The 23,538-nt window shown below is 42.3% G+C and overlaps 1 protein-coding gene across 5 annotated transcripts in view; it reads right to left on the reverse strand.

The window, feature by feature from the left end:
• Positions 1 to 23,156, reverse strand: part of smad10a (SMAD family member 10a) — a 39,260-nt gene extending 16,104 nt beyond the window's left edge. For 2 of the 5 annotated variants that reach the window (XM_079288217.1, XM_079288215.1), the window contains exons 1-5: positions 22,884 to 23,156; positions 19,123 to 19,198; positions 12,039 to 12,279; positions 752 to 926; positions 563 to 586 (exon numbers count right to left, since the gene is read on the reverse strand). In XM_079288217.1, coding sequence (XP_079144343.1) covers positions 563 to 586; positions 752 to 926; positions 12,039 to 12,279; positions 19,123 to 19,198; positions 22,884 to 22,887 — 520 coding nt within the window. In that variant the 5' untranslated portion in view covers positions 22,888 to 23,156. Of the gene's footprint in view, positions 1 to 562; positions 587 to 751; positions 927 to 12,038; positions 12,283 to 19,122; positions 19,199 to 22,883 lie in introns of all 5 variants that reach the window. The other 3 variants (XM_079288216.1, XM_079288214.1, XM_079288218.1) reach the window with 2 other exon arrangements.
• Positions 23,157 to 23,538: the final 382 nt, after the last annotated feature.

Genomic DNA, 23,538 nt, shown 5'->3' on the forward strand with positions numbered 1-23,538 from the left:
GCTAGCTGTGTGAAAGTGTCTATGTGTAGATCAACACTGTCCAAGAACTGAAACGAGGCGACAGACAGTTTCTTACATTTGATATTCCTTTTAACTGTTTAACTGACAGCATTATTCAGTCAAAATTCATATTGTTGGTTAACGGCTAAACAGTTCATTATTAACATCCCAAGTTATGACAGCATTCAGCTTAGACTTGACTCCAATGCTTATTCACATACGAAGTGCATGTGTGACAGAAGCATTTCGTAGTGTTTAGAAACTATACTATAAGACATGGTCAAACGTGCTACTTGCTCCTTTAACCATGTTCTCCAGGACAGGATTTCAATCATACATCGGGTGTGATAGCTCTTAATAGCAATGACATCATCTATACTTTGCCTTTGATCACGAGAAAACAGCCTAACTGTGACAAATGCTATGACAGCATTCAAACAGTCGGATTCATACAATTCATGGCTTAACTGCTGTACAGGGAGGTCAACATGCCCCACGGTTTGATCACATAGTAAACAAGGAGTCCTTTAATCATGATGTGGTGCAGTAGAATGGAACTCACCTGTATTTTGAAGGCTGAGACCAACTGAGAGAAGACAAGAAGAATATGAGATCAACACTTGAGTAACCACATCATACAGACAATGAAGCATCAGCAGCAAAGATTTCAAAAGTTTGTCGAACTACATTTACAAATATTTATCAGTGATTAAAATGAAAGTGAAACGCGTGAAGTATGAAGCTGACCTACCGATGCCTGGTGACACCACCCTCTCATAATGGTAGGGGTTGACACATACATTGTCGTACTTCAGGTCAAAGGCGTATTGGCAGAACTTGACATGCTTGAGTTCATTTTTGTGGAGGTCAGGCCAGCGCCACAGCCGTGCATAAATGACATGAGGAAAACCTTTCCTCCCTGCCACCTGAGGAGAGAGCACAGCATCATTATAGTCTTTGTGTCATGCTCACTGAATCTAAATATTCTTATAGCTGTTATATCCAAGATCCATGTGTGTTCTCAGCACTCCATATGCTACACTATGATTGGGCCACACAGTGATCCTATGCCATCCTTCACAACTTGATGTTTTCCCTGTTATCCAGCAGTAGATTGCATCTTTAAATATGCTATTGGCAGGTTCACCGAAGGTTCAAGAAGTGAATAGAGAGTTGGAGAGAGTGCAAATGTTTTATGTTAGCTTACCCCATGTTCGGCCCAGTTACTTAATAAAAGCGATAAACCGAGAACAATGGCTCATTACTTGACAAGTTCATTGCACAACCAGCACATTTCATGGACGCGTGGAGTTTCCAGATTCATATAACGTAATTAACGGTAATCATGGGGATATGGCTCGTTTATGGTACGTTTAGCTAGTCATTGAAAGGGTGGTGTAACGTTACTGCGCCCAGGCATTCCTACTCATAGTTCCAAATACCTTCTGATGCACATCTTCGTTATAACTTACAACGTTACATTGAGGGAACTATAACTTTAGGTACGTTAACTGGACGCAACAGTCACTAACGCTAACGTAGTTTCTCAGAGCTAACGTCGTTTCTCAGAGCTAACGTCGTTTCTCAGAGCTAACGTAGTTTCTCAGAGCTAATGTAGTTTCTCAGAGCTAACGTAGTTTCTCAGAGCTAATGTAGTTTCTCAGAGCTAACGTAATCATGGGGATATGGCTCGTTTAAGGTACGTTTAGCTTGTCATTGAAAGGGTGGTGTAACGTTACTGCGCCCAGGCATTCCTACTCATAGTTCCAAATACCTTCTGATGCACATCTTCGTTATAACTTACAACGTTACATTGAGGGAACTATAAGAGCTACATGGTAGCAAGAGGATGGTTGATAACGATCTGAGAGGACTTTTCATCGAGTAACAGACGTTTCTTCTGTCAACAGAAAGAAAAAACGGCGTTTTCCCGAGAGGCTGGGGATTCCGGCTGCCGACCGGAGCGATTCTTCTCGGGAAACTGATCAACAGCGCTGAATTCAAAAGGTAAGCAGAGCCTATTTAAATGAATTCTGCAGATTGTCTATAGATACTAAATTGAATTGATCAGGAGTACTGGGTTGTGAGTATGAATTGCATTGACTAAATTGCTAAAGATAAACTACGTAGCATTGTGACAGGATTGTTATGACAGCAGTGGGGGTTTTAGCATAGAATATACATGTGTGTATGTGGATCTGACAGAAACTGAGGATTGTGAAATTGTATAGGTTGACAATGTGCCACACTGTGTAGGTTTTGATGACTGATCAGAGGTTACGCAACCGAGGCGAAAGCTAAGGCACGCTGACCAATGACGGTCTGAAAGACCGAATTCCAGGCCACAAGGTTGATTTACACGACGTAGCAAACTAAAGTTTGGATGAAGTATATAGCAACTGTTGAAGTACGAAGTAACATGAAGAAGTATAGTAAAAGACTGCACAAGATATTGCCATTTCCTCCTGGGACCTACAAGGCGTACACTGTAAAACGCAGATCGGCAGAGATCTTTTCCAGACGTGGTTTGTGTGCGAGTATTTGTAGAACTAAGGCAGTGTATGGTTGATTGAGGGCAGCATAAGGTCTCAGGGAGACACAGGTCCAAATTCAGAGAGTGCACAATATATCGCTATTTCCTCAAGGGACCGAGTTCGTACGAAGGCATACACTGGAAAACGCAGATCGGCAGAGATCTTTTCCAGACGTGGTTTGTGTATGAGTAATTCGTAGAACTCGGCAGTGTATGGTTGATTGCGTGCAACATAATGTCGCAGGGAGACAGACTCAAATTGTAATTGTAAAACTGTGGCAGTGTAGGGTTGATTGTGTGCAGTGTAATGTCTCAGAGAGACATCGATTTAGACTTAGGAAGTGTAGTTGATAGTGAGAGCAAAGGCCAATTGGAGTTGGAAGTTTCCACCAGGTTCGTGTGTTGTCAGTTTTTGACGGTCAGTGGAGCAGAGTACACGCATGAGACACAAGCTTTGCACTCACCACAGAAACACGAACCCTAGGTTAGACTGAGGAAAGCTGAGGAATATATGTGTCAGTTTTACTGGTAGTGTTAGACATATTACAGATTTATTGGGAATTGTGTTGGTTAGGGATCGTAAAAAATTAAAAAGCGAAACAGAGCAGGCAGACAGTGGAGAGACTGAGGCACAGAGACTGAAGGGAGTGAAAGCAGTAGATAAGAAAACAGGTGCAGCCGAAGGGAGGGTGAGAGATAGTAGCTAGGGAAAGTAGGAGTCTCGTTCAAGGTCAGCCGGGCAGCAGAAAATTTGGCAGCTTTGGCTCCATCTGGTGGCTCTTCAGGAGTACTGCGTCCAGGAGCTTTGGCTCCATCTGGTGGCTCTTCAGGAGTACTGCAAGCAGAAAAGTTGGCAGGAGCTTTGGCTCCATCTGGTGGATATTCGGGAGTACTGCGTCCAAAAAAAAAGAAAAGAAAAAAAAAGAAGAAGAAGAACACAAGAAGACATGGCTGGAGCGGTGGCTCCATCTGGTGGCTATTCAGGAGAACTGCGTGCAAAACTGAAAAAAGCACTTACAGACACCGGAGGCAAGACTGCATGGAAAAGAGACAAGATTCATTGGGATAATTGCATGAAACGATGGAAAGAGGAGGGATGGTGGAAGGCAGCCAGTCCACTACCGCCGTCGGTCAACAACCTCCGGCTCTTTACCAACGATTTGACAAAACGAGTGGCTCAAGCACAGACTGCAGAGAGAAATCAAACGACAAATCAAACCAAGCGATGGGGGTTCGCTAACCCACTGAAGCAAGCCCGTAAAGACAGAGAAGAGGAACAGCGAGTGGCAATGATGGCACTAGGAACGGCCATGACGGATCGGATGCAGGTGGACACGTCGTCCGGAAAAGAAAAAACCAGGCCCCATCTGTCACTCGACATCACCCCCCTTGACATTACCCCCCTCGACATCACCCCTACCACACAAGCCCCGGTAGGTCTGGAAAAGACTGCACAGGAACCGGGACAGGCAGCTCTGGCCTCGGCCCCTCCCGCACCCTCAACAAACTTGGCGCCCTCAACTGGCCTGTATCCAGCACTCCCTCCGGTTCCTCCCCCATACTCCCCTAATAATCTGTTTATACAAGCACCGGTGAGAAAAGTAAAGGGAGGAGTGTTCACAGGAGCATTCCAGATGGCCCTGGATGAAGGGTGCACCATCGACACGAGCTCCACCTCAACAGAGCGAGCGATGAGATGAGATGAGATGAGATGGAGAAGGTGAAAACATTGGAAAAAGCTATGACAAGAATAATGATCAGCAGTATACGTATGCCTCCCTACCCCAGGGCTACAGGTGCTCCCCAGGCCTATTCAACCACCACTTACGCCTTCATCTTGCTGACCTCTCCCTCCCAGAAGGGGTAGTCCTGATTCAATATGTTGATGATCTGCTTCTGGCAGCAACGTCAGCAGCTCTCTGCCTCGATTCCTCTGTCCGACTCCTCACTCTATTGGCCGAAAAGGGCTACAAGGTCAAACGTGCAAAGGTGCAGTTCACCAGACGCCAAGTGTTGTTTTTGGGTCGCAATGTTTCATCAGACGGGATCTGCCTGTCACACACGCACAGGGCCTCCATCCTGCAACATCCTCAACCGCTCACTGTTGCCGCTCTCCTCTCATTTCTGGGCTTAACCGGCTACTTGCGAGCCCATATCCAAGACCACACCACACCACCATTCTCAGAGAGATGTTGAAGGAAGTGGGCACCAGAAATCTTACTGCCAACCTCACATGGACAGCAGAGGGTGAAACAGCCTTCACCCGCTTGAAGCAAGCACTTGCACATGCGGCCGCACTCATGTCCCCGGACTACTCCCTACCGTTCCACCTTGATGTTTCTGAAAGACACAGCCTACTCAATGCTGTACTCTTCCAGAAAAAGGGGGGTGAAAGAGAGGTCCTGATGTATCATTCATCAAAACTTGACGCTGTGGAAAACGGTCAATCCACGTGCGCAAGATATGTATAAATTAACATGGGTTGAGGCCCTGCCCATGGCCCTTATGGCCATGAGGTCCGGAAAAGGGGGAGAAACACATCTCTCCCCACACGAGATCATGACTGGCCGGCCGATGCCAGGTCCACCCAGAGATTGAGGTCATATGCCACCTCTGGATGTACAGCAGATTGAAATGTCTGACTATATGAGTGCCCTAACTTCTCTAACTGAAGCTCTCTCCAAGCAGATCGAGAGGACTCGAGCAGTACCTGAAGCAGCAGCAGCTGGAAAGCAGATACAAGTAGGTGATTGGGTCAGGGTCAAGGTTCACACGCGCAAGTGGACTGACCCCAGGTGGACTGGGCCGTACGAGGTGAAGGAGGTTACTTCACACTCGGTCCAGGTCAAGGGCAAATCAGGCGCCCCTTGGCACCACCTGACACACTGTGTCCCAGCACCGGTACCAACCAGAACACTGGGAGAAATTCGTACTGATTTGGAAAATGCATCGGGAACTTAGAGGCTGTCTAGGGGACCCTCATGCAAACCCCGCCGCTTGTTTTATGTTAGCTTACCCCATGTTCGGCCCAGTTACTTAAAAAAAGAGATAAACCGAGAACAATGGCTCATTACTTGACAAGTTCATTGCACAACCAGCACATTTCATGGACGCGTGGAGTTTCCAGATTCATATAACGTAATTAACGGTAATCATGGGGATATGGCTCGTTTAAGGTACGTTTAGCTTGTCATTGAAAGGGTGGTGTAACGTTACTGCGCCCAGGCATTCCTACTCATAGTTCCAAATACCTTCTGATGCACATATTCGTTATAACTTACAACGTTACATTGAGGGAACTATAACTTTAGCTACCTAGTTTCTCAGAGCTAACGTCGTTTCTCAGAGCTAACGTCGTTTCTCAGAGCTAATGTAGTTTCTCAGAGCTAACGTAGTTTCTCAGAGCTAACGTAGTTTGTCAGAGCTAATGTAGTTTCTCAGAGCTAATGTAGTTTCTCAGAGCTAACGTAGTTTCTCAGAGCTTGACGCTGGTGTTTTTCTCCTTTAACAATCTAACCCGGGACAACACCTTTGTTGAGCTTGTAAGGACCATGGCTGTCGGTAGTTGTTGTCTTTTTTGTTTAAATATGGCGAAATAAAATGTTATGGGATATTTTTTGTTTGGATAAATTAAGCAGAAATAACTTCTCCCTTGTTGCCATGGTAAATATTCACATATTCTGTAGCCTGATGGAGATCAGTCAGACACCAGTGTCGCTGAGCACTTGGGATTGGTAACGTTACCCGAGTCAAACTCAGCCATTTATAACTGGCAACTTGATCACTGACGATGATTCCATGTGACACCATCGTCATTGTACTTTTGGCTCACTAGCCTTGTCATAAGTGGCAAAGGTCACAGATATCTTCAATAGAGATTGTAAATAAAATATATTCATTCAATGTTAAATAATATGCGCTATACTTGTAAGCTTATATTGCGGAGTTGTGAGGTCACTGTAAGTAGGTCAAATACTCCGAGCAGGGCATTCCTGCGCCTGTTCGCACGATAGAAACAGATACTGTGGCCCTGAAAAGAAACACTTGCTTAAACCACCAGATTAGGGCGGAAACTGCCATCTTAGAGTAGGAGAAGAGTTCTCTTTATCTATTCACACAGAGACTTCGAAATAGCTTAGAACTGCACCCTTTCCGGCACCTTAAGTGTTAACAACATGCATACACACTGATGAGCCAGAGAAGGCGGGATCCGGACGTGAGCCCGTGTGGGTGGAGATGCCCAGTGCGCCAACCAGGCTGCTGTTCTGCTAAACACAGCCCCGCCTGCAACTTTGCTTTAACCAATAGGCTTCCATCAGAAGAACCTATGGAGTGGTCTCGTGTGACGTCATAGTTTAGCTGTCGGCCATGTTGGAGTACACACAAAGCCACTGGCATGTACGGCTGAGTCGCATAACCTATCGGTGGTGAACTTTTGTGCTGTCTTTGGTTGTGGCAGCAGAGCTGATAGAGACAAGAAATCATTCTTTCGTTTGCCAGCGGTCATTACACATCAAGGAAATGACACGAACGCCGCGAGAAATGGCTGTCACGCATCTCTCGAGATATAAAGGAATGGAATTTGGCGTACACTAGAGTATGTGCGGATCACTTTATAAGTGGTCAGTGATTTTATTTACTAATTCGTTTGTGAACAGTATTTAATAAAGGAAATATAAATAAAAACTTGGACATGAGAAGGTTACCGAAGCTTCATCGGCCCGTGACAGCAGTCGGTACCAGAGACGTGTCGAGCGTGTACAACAGGCGAAACACAGAGATGCAGCCTCAGCATTGCTTGATATGAGTTTAACGTCAGATCATTTATATATATGTATATATATATGTATATATATATATATGTGTGGGGGGGATGAAGTTAGGAGTTAGTTGAAAGTGAATTCCTACACACACGCACACAATGACGTGCATGTACAATGTAAACAAACACACGTGTCTGTTTGCACTGAGTAAACATTGAATATTGCTAAATATCGGACCAGATCTGTATATATTTACTCTTCCAATGACGAGATGAGAATTGTCGACGACCGTTGCTTTGACTTGTGGGACCCATCCACTGACAAACTGATTATAAGCGTCGAGCCCTTTGTAGCACTCCAGCTCGTCTTTCGTGTAAGGACTGGGGGTGTTCACGAGATATGTGTAGATGTTGCCGTAGTTTACCGATGGAAGATAAGTAGGATCGGCACTGAAACGATCTGCACTCATCGTATAGGGATCCAAGTTACCAATAACCTTCAATTTGGCCAGGTAGTGAACCTTTGATGCACTATCCAGTGATTCAAAGTATGGTATTTTCGCCGCACTTCCTTGTTTATTCGCCGCCATGTAGGATCTGTATGTACTCCAACATGGCCGACCGACCTCGTAACTAAGGAGATCGTGACGTCGGTGAGACCACTCCATAACATGCATGCGCACTCTGCTTAAGCGCCTTTTAGTTTTCACTTTTCTAGGTCCGTGCACGTTTAACTGCTGGACATAATACTTCTGTTACAAATAAATGTTATTGCTTGAATTGAGCTAAACGCCTCGATCTCAGTCTGTTCACTCGAGTTACATCCTCAACAAGATAAACAAAACATTCATATGGGCCCAACATCTTAAAAGGATAAATTCCCAAAAATAATATTTTCTCAGGAAAAGCTTTCATAAAGTTCTGCCGCTGTAATCTTTTTTTATTATTATTTGTCTACATCAGGGGTGTCCAAACTACGGCCCGCGGGCCAAGTACGGCCCGCGGTCCATTTTTAATTGGCCCGCAGCAACTTCTAAAAATATAATGTAATATGGCCCACACTTGAAACTTGCGCTTGACTGTATTGTACTTCTTAGTTTCACCACTAGGTGTAGATACTGTGTTGAACAAGGCAGCTTTTCCACAAAAAATAAATGCAGGAATTCAACAACGTTAGCGTGTCCAGAAACACAGTTGTGCGGCGAATCGAAGACTTGTCAGCTAACCTAAACCATCAAGTGTCAGATAAAGCTTGTGCTTTTGCTTTTTACTTCATTGCATATAATGAGAGCACAGATGCCACAGACACCGCACAGCTGTTAATTTGTTTGCGGGGAGTTGACGATCATTTCTGCTTTAGGAGCTGCTTGATTTTAGGAGTCTAAAGAGCACAACAACAGGTAAGGACATGTTTGAAGCTGTGTCAGATGCAATTGACAAGATGGGACAAGCTGTGTGGAGTTATAACACAGATAGGGCTCCAGCTATGAAAGGCGAGCGCAAGAGAGCGGAGGTGAGGCTCTTCAAATGCAGCGTATCACCCACCAAGAAGCCCTCTGTGCTAAGACAGTCCAGCTTGGCGATGTGATGAACACGGTTGTGAAAACTGTCAACATAATTCGAGCACGAGGGCACTCTACGCAACTTCAATGTTGCGCACTTCCCCACGCAGTCCGAAGTCAAATGTGCTTTTCCAAAGGCCAACCTTTCTGCTAAAAGGGGGAAATACGTGTCCGTGATAACGTCTCTCATGACAGAACTCAGTCAGTGCTTACGTGGCGGCTGGTCAATAGAGGGCGATAGGGCGCCGCCCCACCTTGAGCCACAACAAACAAAATAAAATGAATAATAATAATAAACTATACAAATTGTCAATATTTGTGTTTTTGAAATATGGAATCACCCAGTAATATGTGTGAAATATGATGTCTGCGGTAAATATATGCTTTTCCTGCATGTCCTCTCTGCGTGTGCACGTCTCAGCAGCTCTGTGGCGCTGGAGAAACTGCCCAAAAGAGCAGTGAAGCAGTTTAGCCAATTGCTGATTAAAGATATAAATGTGTGACATACAATTTAGCCAATCAGCGCCCTCAAATAGATTCAGCTTGGGGCAGAATGCCCCAAGCTGAATCTATTTGAGGAGAAACTGCAGAGCTGATATCAGATCAGCCTGACCTCACAATCAGACAGCAGACTAGCAGGAAAGGGAAGCAGTACATGCGAAGCTACTAGCTGTAAATAAGATGTCCTGACGTGTTTGTCAAAGTGTTATTTTCTGCTTTTTTTCATGTTGGAATAAATGTTAAATATTTAACTGCAAAGTAGCAATACGTGTTTGATACCTTAATTTATTTAGCATTAAATCATACTGGGATGTTTGCTGAAATTGATTGGATGTGGCACAGCCCTACCTAGAACATGTTCCACCAGCTGCCATGGCTTTCAATATTTTTCTCTCATTGAGAGAGACATCGAGCTGTTCTCAACTCCCTTCTATTTGAATAATGAGTCTGTTCGGCTCAACATACGTGAGCAAACATCTCTGTTAAATCTGAACAAAAGCACATTGAGAACCAAATTTGATTGATTTTGCTCACTTTAACACACTAGGGGTGAGGCGATCGGACCTGAGTGGCCCAGCCCTTGGTATATTTTTCTGTATGTGGCCCTCAGTGAAAAAAGTTTGGACACCCCTGATCTAAGAGCATAAACCAGAGCCAACGTACAGTGCAGAAAACAAACCAATGCAGTAAGTGCCACAAACTAATGAGAAAACAATAAGTGCAATAAGCTAGTATGAATACAATAGATGCTAAGTAAGTGCTAAGTGGAAGGCTCCGGGTAGGCCAACATACATTTTGTAATTCAAAATTCATGTGTTTTCTATTTGTGTAGCATTATACCTCAGTACAATGTGACCATGTGTCTTTGATCCTGTGTATCACAGTTACCGTCTGTTTCCTGAGCTATAGCCTAGTCGCTTTACGGCCAGCTTCATAATATTCCTGCTTCACAAATCTTCCAAAAAGGATCTATTTCCTATTTAGTGATCTTTATTTGTTGTAAGAGTTGAGGTTTGTGAGTCGTTACATATTCAGTTTCCAAGTTTTTTTAATGAATCAACCAAATGAAGATACATTGTTCATTTGAGTTTCTTCTAGTGAGGTGACACCATAGAATAGTGAGACACATCTCTTTATTTCCATTTTAATTTGCTCACTTATTGTCGTGTTGTTTAATATGCTGACATTAATTCTCGAGGTAGTGGTTTTCCTGTGGATGAGTCAAATGAACAGTGGATTGAATTACAATCTGAGACAACCAACACCCCAATTTTACAGTCTGGTATCTTGTGCAGATCCCAGCTGTAAATATGATCTCAATTTCTCCCCATACATCTACCAACCTCTGTTCCTTTAAAGATGCATTCATACATTTAGTTAGGAGAGTCTTGTTTCTTTTGTCTATTTTATAATCAAGTACAACTTTAAAATCTCACAGATTATAATTCTGCAATTTCTGATGCTATGACTGTAAATAAGAATCTAAAGGAATGCGTTGCTCTCTGGGCTGCATGGTTGTGTGTGGCTAACACAGTCGCCTCACAGAAAGAGGGCCTGGTTTGATCCCATATCAAGACATCCCACAGCTCAACATGGGTTTGAATGTTATTTTGTGATGAGTCCTGGTCTCATAGTAACAGGTTGTTGATATTTTTGTTGCCAAACTCCACTTCTTTCTGGAGCTTGCATGTTCTCCCTGTCATGTGGGTTTTCTCCGGGTTCCTCCCACAGTCATGCAGCTTAGGTTAATTGATGACTCTACAGTGAGCGTGAATGTTTGTCTGTCTCGATGTGTTGACCCTGTGATAGTCTGGAGACCTGTCCAGGTTGAGTCCTGCCTTCGCCCAGTGTCAGCTGGGATCGGCTCCAGCCCCCCCGCGACCCTGAATTGGATAAGCAGTTACAGATAATGGATGGATGGATGTAACTCTCTGGTTGGACAGATACATTGATACACTGCCATTGTTCCAAAACATCTCCATGGAGGAGGAATGTCATCTGGACCAACCTTTCCACTCTTCATCCTCTTTTTCTAGCTCCTCTATAGCTCTCCTCACTTCATCCTTGCTATTCATTGCATTTCTGATTCACAATCCCCACATCATCCACCCTTCTCTCTCTCATTTTCTTCATTCACCAGCCCCTCAAAGTATTCTTCTATCTCTCTCTCTACTTTTTTCATCTCTCTAACTATCCCACGTTTCTTTGCCAGCCTCTTCCTCAGTACACTTTCCTGTACTTCCACATTCCATCATCAAGTCTCCTTGTCTTCCTTTCTCTGTCCAGATGACACACCAAGTACCTTCCTAGCTGTCTTCCTCACCACTTCTGCAGTAATTACCCAGCCATTCAGTAACTCTTCCCTACCACACAACGCCACCCCTTCCTAGGTTTCAATTTTTTTAAATTAATATTCTGAATATATGAAACACGCAAGATGTATTAAGATCAGACTGAATTCATGTAAAAAAGACACTGAATATTAAATTTCAATGGAAAAGTGATCATAACAATACAAATCAAACCGTGAGATAAAAACTGTAAAATCTGAAAGCAAGGGATATATTCAATATTTAAGAGACATTAAAGAGAAATCCTCGTGCCAATGCACAGATGTGATAAGAAGGTGGACCTAGAAGTGGACAGTGAAAGTTAAGTGGACTGTTAGAGGTGCACTGACCTGCAGCCGTCCGTCCAGTGTCCTCTGGATGGTGACACACTTGCTGGGATGGACACCATTGGTGGTGATGGCGGTGATGAGCGAGTCCAGCTCGTCTTTCTTCTCCTTCAGCTTCTTCACCAGGCTCTCAATGGCCCGCTTAGCAAAGCCCTCGTTCTCTCCGCCCTGCCGGTGGCACATGAGGCTGTGGACGATGCTGAGGCAGGCGTCATTACTGCTTGGAGGGTTCACTGACATGATGCTGCTGCCACAAGACACAGAAGGAGGGTGTGTTATGTTTAGAAAATAGGTCATATTAATCCCATATCAGCATCTCTGCACTGGCTCTCTGTAAATCAAGAAAAAATAATTTAAATCTACAAAACCCTAAATGATCAGGCACCATCATATTTTGAGGAGCCCACAGTAAATTCTCCCTAAATTCAGGATTACTTGTGGTTCCTATAGAGCAGTGGTCACCAACCTTTTTAAGCCCAAGATCCCCGACCTCTGCCTTGGTGACAGGCAAGATCTACCTATTGAGGCGTTGAGAGAAAAAGACTGTCCAGACCAGGGGCGTCTCTAGGATTCACAGAAAGGGGGGCTTAGCCCCAAGGGGAGCGGCAATTGTTTTTGGGGCCTATTTGGGGCCGCAAAAATCCATTGTTTCAGACAGTTCATAGATTGGTTCAATCAGAAAGAGTGTGATTTTGCTCTGTAGTTTTGCTTGCATTCAGTATATGATAACACAAGAGACAGAATTTAAGGGTCACAGTGAAATTTGACAACACAAATATGAACTTTTCTCAAATAAAGAGAGAAATAATTTTCCTGCTTGTGAAGGAAAGACGGATAAACTAGCTTTCATATCCGCGTCACTCCCAAATCCTAATTCTTAAAAGGTACCACGGACAATGGATGGAGAATGGACCTGACAGTGTCAACATTTGAGTTGTTTACTTGTTTTATTATGAGCAGAAGGGAATAAGCTTTTGATCAACATTTACATCTATCTTGTTGTCCATGTAGTTTTTACATACCAGTGATATGTTATGCTCATTTGGACACTATCACTGAGATAAAGATGAACTAGTTCAGTGTCAAATATACCATTCAATGGAGAAAAACACGTGAACAACAAAAATAAAAGAACACATTTCAAGTACATCTTAATTATCGAATGACAAATATTGTATGATGGGCTGAAATGGAAGGCACCCAATGCATTCACTATAACCAAGTCAAACTAGGATTACAAATTATTATTATTACGCCACTCAATAAATCGCGGAGATGTTTGAGAAAAAAAAAAAGGAAAAACAGAGCGGAGCACAGCGCAGGTTGTTGTGAAGTGGAGCTTCTAATGACGACCAAGACACGTCTGGTTTTGAACGGAACACTTTACTTCCTGAAAACTGCAGTTTAACAACTGTTACAGTGAACAGACCACGCTCTTGCACCCGACATATACGTTAGGTTTTCACTTATCGTTATCATTGTTGTCGTGAATAAGCACGTATCATGCTACTTCTTGTCTCTTCACAGTAAAATCACTTCCGTTTTCATGCTCTTCACAATAAAAGTAAACAATTTACAACAGAGGAAAGAGCATTGGACCTGTAACGTTGTTCTGAAACATGGCGGAGGCAGAGAAATCAGTACGACCTAAGTCGTCCAAGGCGTGGGAGCATTTCACACTTAATAAATTGAAAAAGTGTGTTCATTGCAAGATATGCAAAAGCGACATGATATGGCATGGGAGCACCACGGTGATGATTCAGTCTGTGAGTGTAGTGTAGAGAACAAGTTCTGACGTTCAAACAAATCCGGTTAAGTTTTCTGATTTGTATTTTTCTTTATTTTTTATAAATTATTTATTGTTCTGACAGCTCAGGTCCCTTTAAACAAAATTATACATATTTTTGTTCACATTGTCGAGAAGAGTTGAGCTCACAGAGCTGCCTCGGATACATGCTTGCATATTCAAGGGAAAGTCAGGATATAAAAGCACAAGTATATACTCAGAAATCAATAGTTAAAGTGTAACCAATGATCATTATATAACAAAATGTTTAATCAATATGTAACGAATGTTTAATGCATAGAGTGATTTAACAAATGTAAAAACTGAACTGAAAAACTGAACGGACTCAGCTCAGGGATGTTCAAGGAGCAACCTTGTTGTGCACTTTCTGAAGATCAGTTCTGTTTTTGAATAAAGGGTTGGAAATTAATGCTTTTTTTGTTTTTTGATTTTTTTTTTATCCGATTAATCGATTCATCGAAAAAATAATCACCCAATTAATCAATTATTAAAATAATCGTTAGTTGCAGCCCTACATGTTAGTGCACCTATATGCTGACATTCACGGTAAACGCATTCAAACGGCACAGATCGGGAGCGAGCGAAGTTAGCGGAAAGATTAACGTGAGACAACATCCGGTTTCTTCAGACGAACATCCGGTTTTCAGAATAAGATGCCAACAAAGTATGAATTATATTCACATTAAGTATAAAACATGCTGCATCTCGTGAGTTTAAGGGAAAATACACCTGAATTGTGGGTAAAGTGTCTTTATTCTTTGATCGCTGGGTAACCATCATTACCTCGGAGTTACAGCATTATAGTGATGAACAGTCAAGCTGCATTCACGTGCCATGACTGTCATGAAGACAGACATTTTTGCTGAAACGTGCTGAAACATGTTATTCCTGTTGCACAGCAGTGGACCGTTTCACACACAGTCACACACTGAGCACAGATAGTGAAGAGATAGAACTGCTGCTATGTGAAGAGAATACTGCTGCTAACAACAACCTGATGTGTTTAAACCAAATGTTATTGACCTTTTGTTCATATAGCAGTACTTTTAAAATAAAAGTGCACAATACACTACTTTTGAATTCATTATTGAACTTTGCCATAACAATGAGATTAATTGCGATTAATCGCAAAAAATCCATGCGATTAAAAATTGTAATCGTTGCCCAGCCCTAATATATATAAATTAGGGCTGGGCAAGTTAACGCATTATTATCGTGTTAACGCATTAATTAACGCCGACAATCATATTATCGCATGTTAACGCAGTTCTTTTATTTATTGTTAAGCGGACATTTTTAACACAAGAACCGGGCAGCTTGTACAGCTGTATTTGCGTGGCGTCTCTCCCTTCTCCCCCGGTGACACGCCCGATCCGGAACCCCTCCTACACTCCGTCACCATCGGTCCCTCCTGCCTCACACACACGCAGACGCACAAACGCAAACACATGCGCAAACACACGCACACGTGCCCGATCGTCTCGTTACAGGCTCAAACGTGACAATATTAAAATACATATTGTCATGTATTTAAATAAACATATAAGCACGTGAGAACAAACTGCTCTTAACTGCAACTCTTAGCATAACTTCCCAGGTTCGCATGCTTCACCTACATTCCCCTGGGTCCTAAGTCCCTCCTTGTACAGCTTCTTATCACCCTCTGTCAGTGGTTCTCAACTGGTCTGGCTGCGGGACCCACCATCACCCCTTAATGACAAGCCGGGACCCAAATTATATATATATATATATATATATATATATCTCATTTTTATATATATATATATAATTTGAGTATATCTATATTCAAGATGTCTAGTAGTAGTAACGTCTCTGTGTTGTAAACAACTTTCAAATCAAATAAAGGAAGCACACATCAATTATATTTTATCAAATATTATTCTCATTTTTCAAATTTAACTGGATGGATTAGAAATACATGAATACATGTTCTTCTCATTCCAAGTAAAATAACAGCTGGATTAAAAAATAAATTACGTAATGAAATTCAATTTAGAAAAAATATTTTCACTGAATTACGCTGCAGCTTTAAACTCAGTCCATTCAGGGCGAAGTGATGAAGCTACAACATTATATTTTTCTCATCTTCCAAAAAGAGAAATTAGTGTTTGAAGAATTCACCTCTATGAGTCTGTCCAGTCAGAGTCTAATAACTCTGGTCTCTCTGGATATTTCTCTCTTTTGGAGATCGTCCTATGATTTGACTTTCACAACTCACACCTCAACAGTCCTGCTCTGCTGTCTGTATCCTCGTCTCTCCCCGTGTGTCACGGTGTGTGTACATCTCACTCAAGTCAGGAAACTTGTCAGAATACTCATATTTGATTGGCTGAACTTCATCACGTGATGTGATTCACAACGCATTGGTCGGTGTTTTTCCTGCACCACTGAACAAGTGCCTTAAATGAAGGAATAATTCCGCTGCAAAAAAAAATGCCCTTCAAAATAAAATCACAACTTTTTTTTTTTTTTTTTGTCAGGCAAAGGCCCGCGACCCACTGAAAACGGGTCCGCGACCCACTTTTGGGTCACGACCCACCAGTTAAGAATCACTGCTCTATGTACCAACGTACATTTAGAACAAATACCACACATATTACAGTAATCAGCGTTGCATATGTGTCTGACCAAATGTTTTTAGAGTTTTTAAAGTTTTTTTGTTTGGAATATGTAAGCATATTTAGTTATCGCTACTGAGAATTGAACAAACATAAACAAAAGTAGATAGGTTTGCAGTTTTCAAGGTGTATATTTCAAATTACATCTATTACACACATGAAAATAAAGTTGTGAACACCGGCTGAATATCTATTGTCAGAATCATTATAACTGTGTTATAACTGCTACTGTGTAAAGGGAATACTGCTGTTAACAAGAACCTTATGTGTTTAAAGTGTTTGCAAACCAAATGTTATTGCACTTTTGTTCATATAGCAGTACTTTTAAAATAAAAGTGCACAATACACTACTTTTGAATTCATTATTGAATTTCGCGCATAACAATTCGATTAATCGCAAAACAATCATGGGATTAAAATTTTTTATCGTTGCCCAGCACTAATATATATATATATATTAGGGGTGTAACAATACACATATTCGTATGGAACTGTTTCGGTACGAGGCTCACGGTTCTGTACACATTACGAACCAAACATAGCCACGGCGATTGCTATATTTATAGCTGCGGATATGAGACTGTACTCTGGTGTGGAAACCGCAGGCTGTACGAACATGTTTAATGCTATTGAGCCCCGTGACACTACTCATTCACGAGCCCATTTCACCAGACCATAATTCCTGCTTTATTAAAGAAAACAAAAGCCCAAACAGAGAATAAAATGTATATATATATCTAAATATATTATATATAGATATATATATTATATATATACATACATATATGATGACCCGTTTTACCTCCGAGCCACAGAGCGAGTCGTCCTTTAATCAGAAGGATCCCCGGCTCCTCCAGTCCGCATGTTGAAGTTTCTAAGGGCAAGATACTGATCCCTAAATTGCTCCGGAAGGTTGTGCCATCAGTGTGTGAGTGTGCGTGAATGTGCATTGGTTTAGGCCCTGATGGGCTGAAGGTGGCACCTTGCATGACATCAGTGTGTGAATGTTTGAGCATGTAGTGCCCTTTGAGTGGTCGGAAGACGGGAAAAAAGTTATATAAATGCAAGTTAATTTACTAAGTCTATCCACTACATCATTCACCCATTCACACACACATTCATAGACTGATGGCAAAGGCTACCATGCATCGGGGTTTTGCCCATGGACGCTTTGACATGCTGACTGGAGAAGCCAGGGATCACCGCCAATCCTCTGATTAGTGGAAGACTCGCTCTACCTCCTAAGCCACAGACGCCCATAAAACATAACAGATCAGAGAAACTCATATATTTACTGAGGGAAATCCCCAAATGTCAGCAAAAGCTTCGTTTGGGATAGGCCACAGTCCTCACAGTCCGATTGACTTGAAATTTGACACACATATCCAGCTCAATGTGCTCTACAAAAAAGCCTCTTGGGCCATAAAGTTTGCCATTTTCCCCCATTTTGAATTGTTGAAACTGTAGGTCTGATGGCCACCTTACTACTTATCAGTACTTATCAAAAGTTATCAAAAGCATGTTGATATTGTCTTTGTTTTCCAAGATATTGACCGATGAACTTCAAATGGGCATGCTCAGCACATTAACAGACCTAACGCCAACAAACTGAAACATACCGTGACAGTTCCACACATGAGCAATGGCCTGATACAAATTTGGCAATAATTTGATGAGTTTGTCCAAACATCACCAACTTGCTCGATATTTTTAATTAAGCTGTCGAAACATTTCCCCAAATGCCAAGAAACAGGACTGATGGTACACTGATTCAATTACTAAAAGGCTGCATACATTGTCATGATGAACAACACCTTAGACAGAATTAAACCAGCTGAAGTGACTTTGGTCGTACAAACCCGCTTGCTGCTGCCTGCTGCTTTGATTTGGGCAATTGAGCTATTTCCTTCTGTTGAGCAAAGAAAAGGGCGTGTACCCGGAACGGCCACTTGGAGCTATATTTGTGTTATTATCATTCTGTAAAGACTTTAATTATTGGATCATTTTGAATAATTCCTTGCCCTTAGAACGACTAACACTGTATGACTGAGGGTCTAATGTAGGAGCTAAATACACAAACACCTGTACAGGTACTGATACACACATACACACACATGTTTCTGCTATTTTCTTGATTTAGTGAATCTTTTTAATCTCATTATTACTTCACGCTTTGGACAATTATTTTAAAGAATCTCCAGAAAAAGTCCATATTTGCATATACTAGGCAGCCTTGGCAATCTTGGCCAGGAACCAAGACAGCAGAAGGCTCAGGATATAGGAAATATGGAGCTACAATCTCCAATCTCCATCTGCTGAGGAAGATCAAGGTATGGGGTGAGACTGGACTCCATCAATCTATCTGCCAACATAGTATCATTTCTGCTGCTTCCTGTATCTTGATCAATATCAGTTCACAGACAAGCAGTTATACCTTATAGTAATTCTCTAATACACTATTGTTATTTCACAGTTTCTAACTACAGTCAAGCAGCTCCACAGGACAGCTCAAGTAAATTCATCCATTCAGAACGCTCAACGTGTAAAAGGCATATCAGGTAATAGCTACCTTGCTATTAGTTTTGGTCAATTGATGGTATTACTTGGTATTGCTGTCATACATGTTTGCTGTCCTCCTTACCTGGTATTAAGTTGGTCAGCCAATGAGTGACCAGAGAGTTCACTGGCATCATGATGGCCCAGCTCTGAATCAGACCCTGTTAGTAGAGTGGGGAGACCGGGAATTAGTGGATGTCAGTTAAGTGTGAAAATCCAACAGTTATTAAAGATTGCCAGTTGTATTAAAATCATTTACTATATTCAAAGTTGCAAGACCACATACAACAACAATGGTCACATTATTTTAGTCCCTGGTACGGGTAAAGCTCTAATAACACGGACTCTATGTTATGAAAGTATTAGTTTAGACCCTCCTTGCTGAGTTCTGTTATAAATTAGTGGTCTCCAAATCCAAACAGACATCAAACCTTGATGACCTCACTCAGGCTTTTTTCAGACAACCAGAATATATAATACTATAATACTGTTTTGTTCATCATCCAAAGTAATGGTACTTGCTAGGCTAAATGACCCTTAAACATGCACGGCTATGTACATCTGATCCAATCAGCCATGATGTCTCTGTACCTGTGTGCGGCTGACTCTTCTAAGGAAACTCAACAAAGCTCAGTGCAATGGAGCATTAGCGCATGAGTTCTTTCGAGGCCGATGGCGAGTCATTTCACTTTGATGAAGTGCTAAGTCAAATGGAAGAGGAGACACTGAGGCATTGTTCAGACTGCCAGCCCTACATTCTTTTGGAATATCCAGATTGATTTTAGAAAGTCTGGACAAGAAAAGTCAAAAAAGCCAAATCACATCCGAACAACATTTGGAGGTTCGTTTGAAATCAGATTCCAATCAGATTCCTACAGATGCGCCTCAGTCCAGCCTGCTGGGCAGGATCCATGCTGCTACGAGCAGAGTGCTACGAGGACAACATGTAAGAGAACGACTGCCTGTGGACAGGCACTGAAATAAATGGTCTGCTGGCCCTTTGGTGGAAGGGCTTCAATACAGGCAAGACGTAAAGGAACCTACCGGAACACACAAAGCTATTTTTGAAGGATATCTTACGGCATTGAACACAAGAGATTCCAAGGGTGCCAAAGAAAATGTTTAAAATGTGAACTAAACAAAAGGAAATTAAAGATGGCACTAAAACAAACGGCAGCTCTTATCAGCAACACCGTTTTTGATTTACTGAACATACTCTGAAGACAACACCTGTCAACAGGCCACCTATCTTCATCAAAAGGTCCCGAGGACTACACGTCCCCACCAGATGGCACCAATTCAATTTTCAATTCAATTCAGTTAATTTTGAATAGCCCAAAATCACAAATCACAAATTCTCCTCAGAGGGCTTTACAATCTGTACACGTACTACATCCTCTGTCCTTTCACCCTCACATTGGAACTGGAAAAACTCCCCCAAAAAACCCTTAAAAAGGGAGAAAAGAGGAGGAAACCTTAGAGAGAGCAGGTCTCTTGCTCCGCAGTGATGCCTGCCATGACTGCAACATGGAACATCACAACGTACAGCTACCTGTGCTCCTCAGCTGCTTTCTTGTTGTTGTTTGATGGAGTGTGATTGCAGAGCAATTGTTTGGAGGGCTAAATGATAAATTTTTATTTCTCATGTTTCACCGTGGAAAGTCACCAGCATAGGTAGGTAGTTACTGACGCCTACCTCGTTACCACAGAATGCAGATCCATGCAGATAGCTGGGTGATGTCAGGACACACAAATACGACCAAATGACTTTCAAATAACCGTGCCAACAGTCTGTCTTAAAGATCGGATTTGAGAAACAAATGGTAAGTGCCTTCAATCTGACCAGAACCTAAGAACGGAGATAGAAAGGTGTCATATGTTCGCAAAGTGATTGTGAACATGGGACCTGTTGATGTTTATAAAGTCATCCAACATGGCCCTTCCACAGTGCTACTTTTTGAGTTGACTTTGAGCCTGATTTTAATTATTTAACTTTGCATGAAAGATGCATGAAATTCATGCATCTTTTACGTCACATGGTCTCACAGAAATACGTGACATGACCACGACCTCTTGACATTACTGCTGAAACGTAATTTTAACAAATTACGTTTCCCCCCCAAAAATTGAAATTGAAAGTTTCAATTTTGGTATGGAACTTTGAAAAATACAACAATGTTAGAGTTATTTTCCTTAATTTTTACATTCAATTTTATACTCGGAAATCAAACCTGTTTTAGCTTCATGCACCAGTGAGCAACTTTGATAAGAACGAGCAGAGCCCGGCTCCAGTGCTGTATCCAGTTCTCTTTGTGAACCCATGGTTGACGGTGTTTGTTTGTTTACCTCCCTTCTGCCCACTGGAAAGAGTCTTTTTCACTGTTAATACTACGCCACTAGCTCTGGTCGTTGCATATTCACGTAAATGCGTTTCATTTGTGTCCATCACGAAAAAGGATCCTAATTGATGACGTGCCACCAACACGTAATTCCCCGTCAACAGGTCGTGGTCACTTCACGTATTCTGTGACACCAGGTTGCATTCATCACAATTCTACGTTGGCGGGAGTCACTCTGTGAATACCAACATGGAAGACAGCTGCTTGGAGGTAGGCGGTGAAGTGTTCGACCTCATAAGTATTAAGGGGTCATATTGTGACCTGCACATAAGCCCTCTGTTTACGCTGACTGCATGCCTTTGCTATTGTCTTTTCCGCCTGTGGGTCAGTTGAGGACCGTGACCAGTTCACACTGTGATCTGAAATAGATTACATTCATTTAAAAGATAATGTGGACAGCCAAAAGTATCTGAGCAATACATCCAAATTGAGCACTAAGGCTTGCAGTGTGAATGTAGTCTTGACTCCATGATAGTTAACACAACATCTCTCGGAACTTGTGAAGAGCATTTCTTTTACTATTTTCTGATATTCCAAAGACTAAAATATGTATCAAATTGAATTATAATTCTTAAAATGAATTGAATAATAAGAACAATTGTATCATTGTAAAAACTTAAGTCACGTACAGTAGGCTACAGTATGTGAATGTACGTAGTGACTTCACAGCCTACCATGCATGTCACGTACATGTACCTCATTTGAACATGGAAGCTTGTTTCAATACTGTAAATAATATATAAAATATTTAATTTACAACCAAACATACTGTACATGGCGATCAGTTATTTCCTGCAACATGGTCATTTTATTGTAGCTTAATAACTGATACAACAAACAGCCTTATGCTGACAGTCACAGGTAACTGTTGCTACATATATTCACACACTCTCACTCACACACACACACACGCACGCTCCTCTTAAACATACTGTTTATCATGCGGGCCCTGACGTCTAAAACCCATCTGATACCCGGAGGGCCTCATGCTTCAAATGAAAATCCCAACAAGGTGATTGGTCTGCAGATGCGACCATATGTGCCTCACAACCTGAGCAGTGTCCAGGCCGTGCATTCACTTCACTGACATCCCAGACCGGTTGACATGCGTACCGGAGAACCCGAACCCTTTCTCAACAGGATCGCGACCCAGCTAATCTGACAAATAAATACATTTAAGACACAACTTCTGTTTGTACGAGGACTTGTCTGTGTGACTGCTTGAAGTTTAACAAAGGTAATCATATAAAGAGCAGATGTATGAGCGGTATCATTAGAAGACTGAGGCAGCGGAACCGAACATTTGTTGCGAATAAAAGCAAGTTACAGTAAGCTATAACAAGCTAATGTGACCGACTTCCCCCTCATATTCTCGGTCAGGCTATCTGGCTGCAACGCTGGAGAGGGCAGGAGAAGGACGAGATGGGGATACATAGTTTGTACTTACACATCAGCCAGAGTCGAGAGAAGAAGTTGGACAAAAAGATCGCTGTTGTACTCTAGATAGCTGTACGTGTTGTGTGTTGACCAGAGCTGCTATCTGTGTTCATACTCTTCGCATCAGACCTGGTACTGCTCTGCGTTCCAGGGCTCGTTGTTCTAAAGCCTGTAATGGACCGAGCTAATGTTTATTCCTCGTACGTTGCACTGTGCTAGCTTGATGTTTCTCGGTTGTTTTAGCCTTTTATCAGCCCTACTGTCTCCTCGTGCATCCTGTCTGTTCCCCTCGCGCACGCCACAATAACAATAGACGGGAGACGTCGTGCGCGTCAGTGTCTCGACATGCTGCAACCAATAGGCGGTCAGGTCTCACAGGGAATCCGCTGTCGGCCAATAACGTAGTAGTTTTCACAACAGGGCCGCTAGCCAGGGTCTGTCTGGTTCGTCTAGATTGACAGGTCCGCGAGACTGTTTTTTTAAGGTGGCGCCGCTGAGATTAGCCCCCACCCCCACCCCACCACACACACACACACACACACACGAAATGCAACTGTTACTTGAGCACTCCACTCTTTAATGGTCAGAGTTAACATGTTTAAGAAAATACGCCATATTCTGTGACCTAACGTTACCATATTCAGGTGATTATGGAAGAAATGTAT

This window comes from Melanostigma gelatinosum (assembly GCF_949748355.1).
Source record: "Melanostigma gelatinosum genome assembly, chromosome: 17".
NCBI classification, from domain to species: domain Eukaryota; kingdom Metazoa; phylum Chordata; class Actinopteri; order Perciformes; family Zoarcidae; genus Melanostigma; species Melanostigma gelatinosum.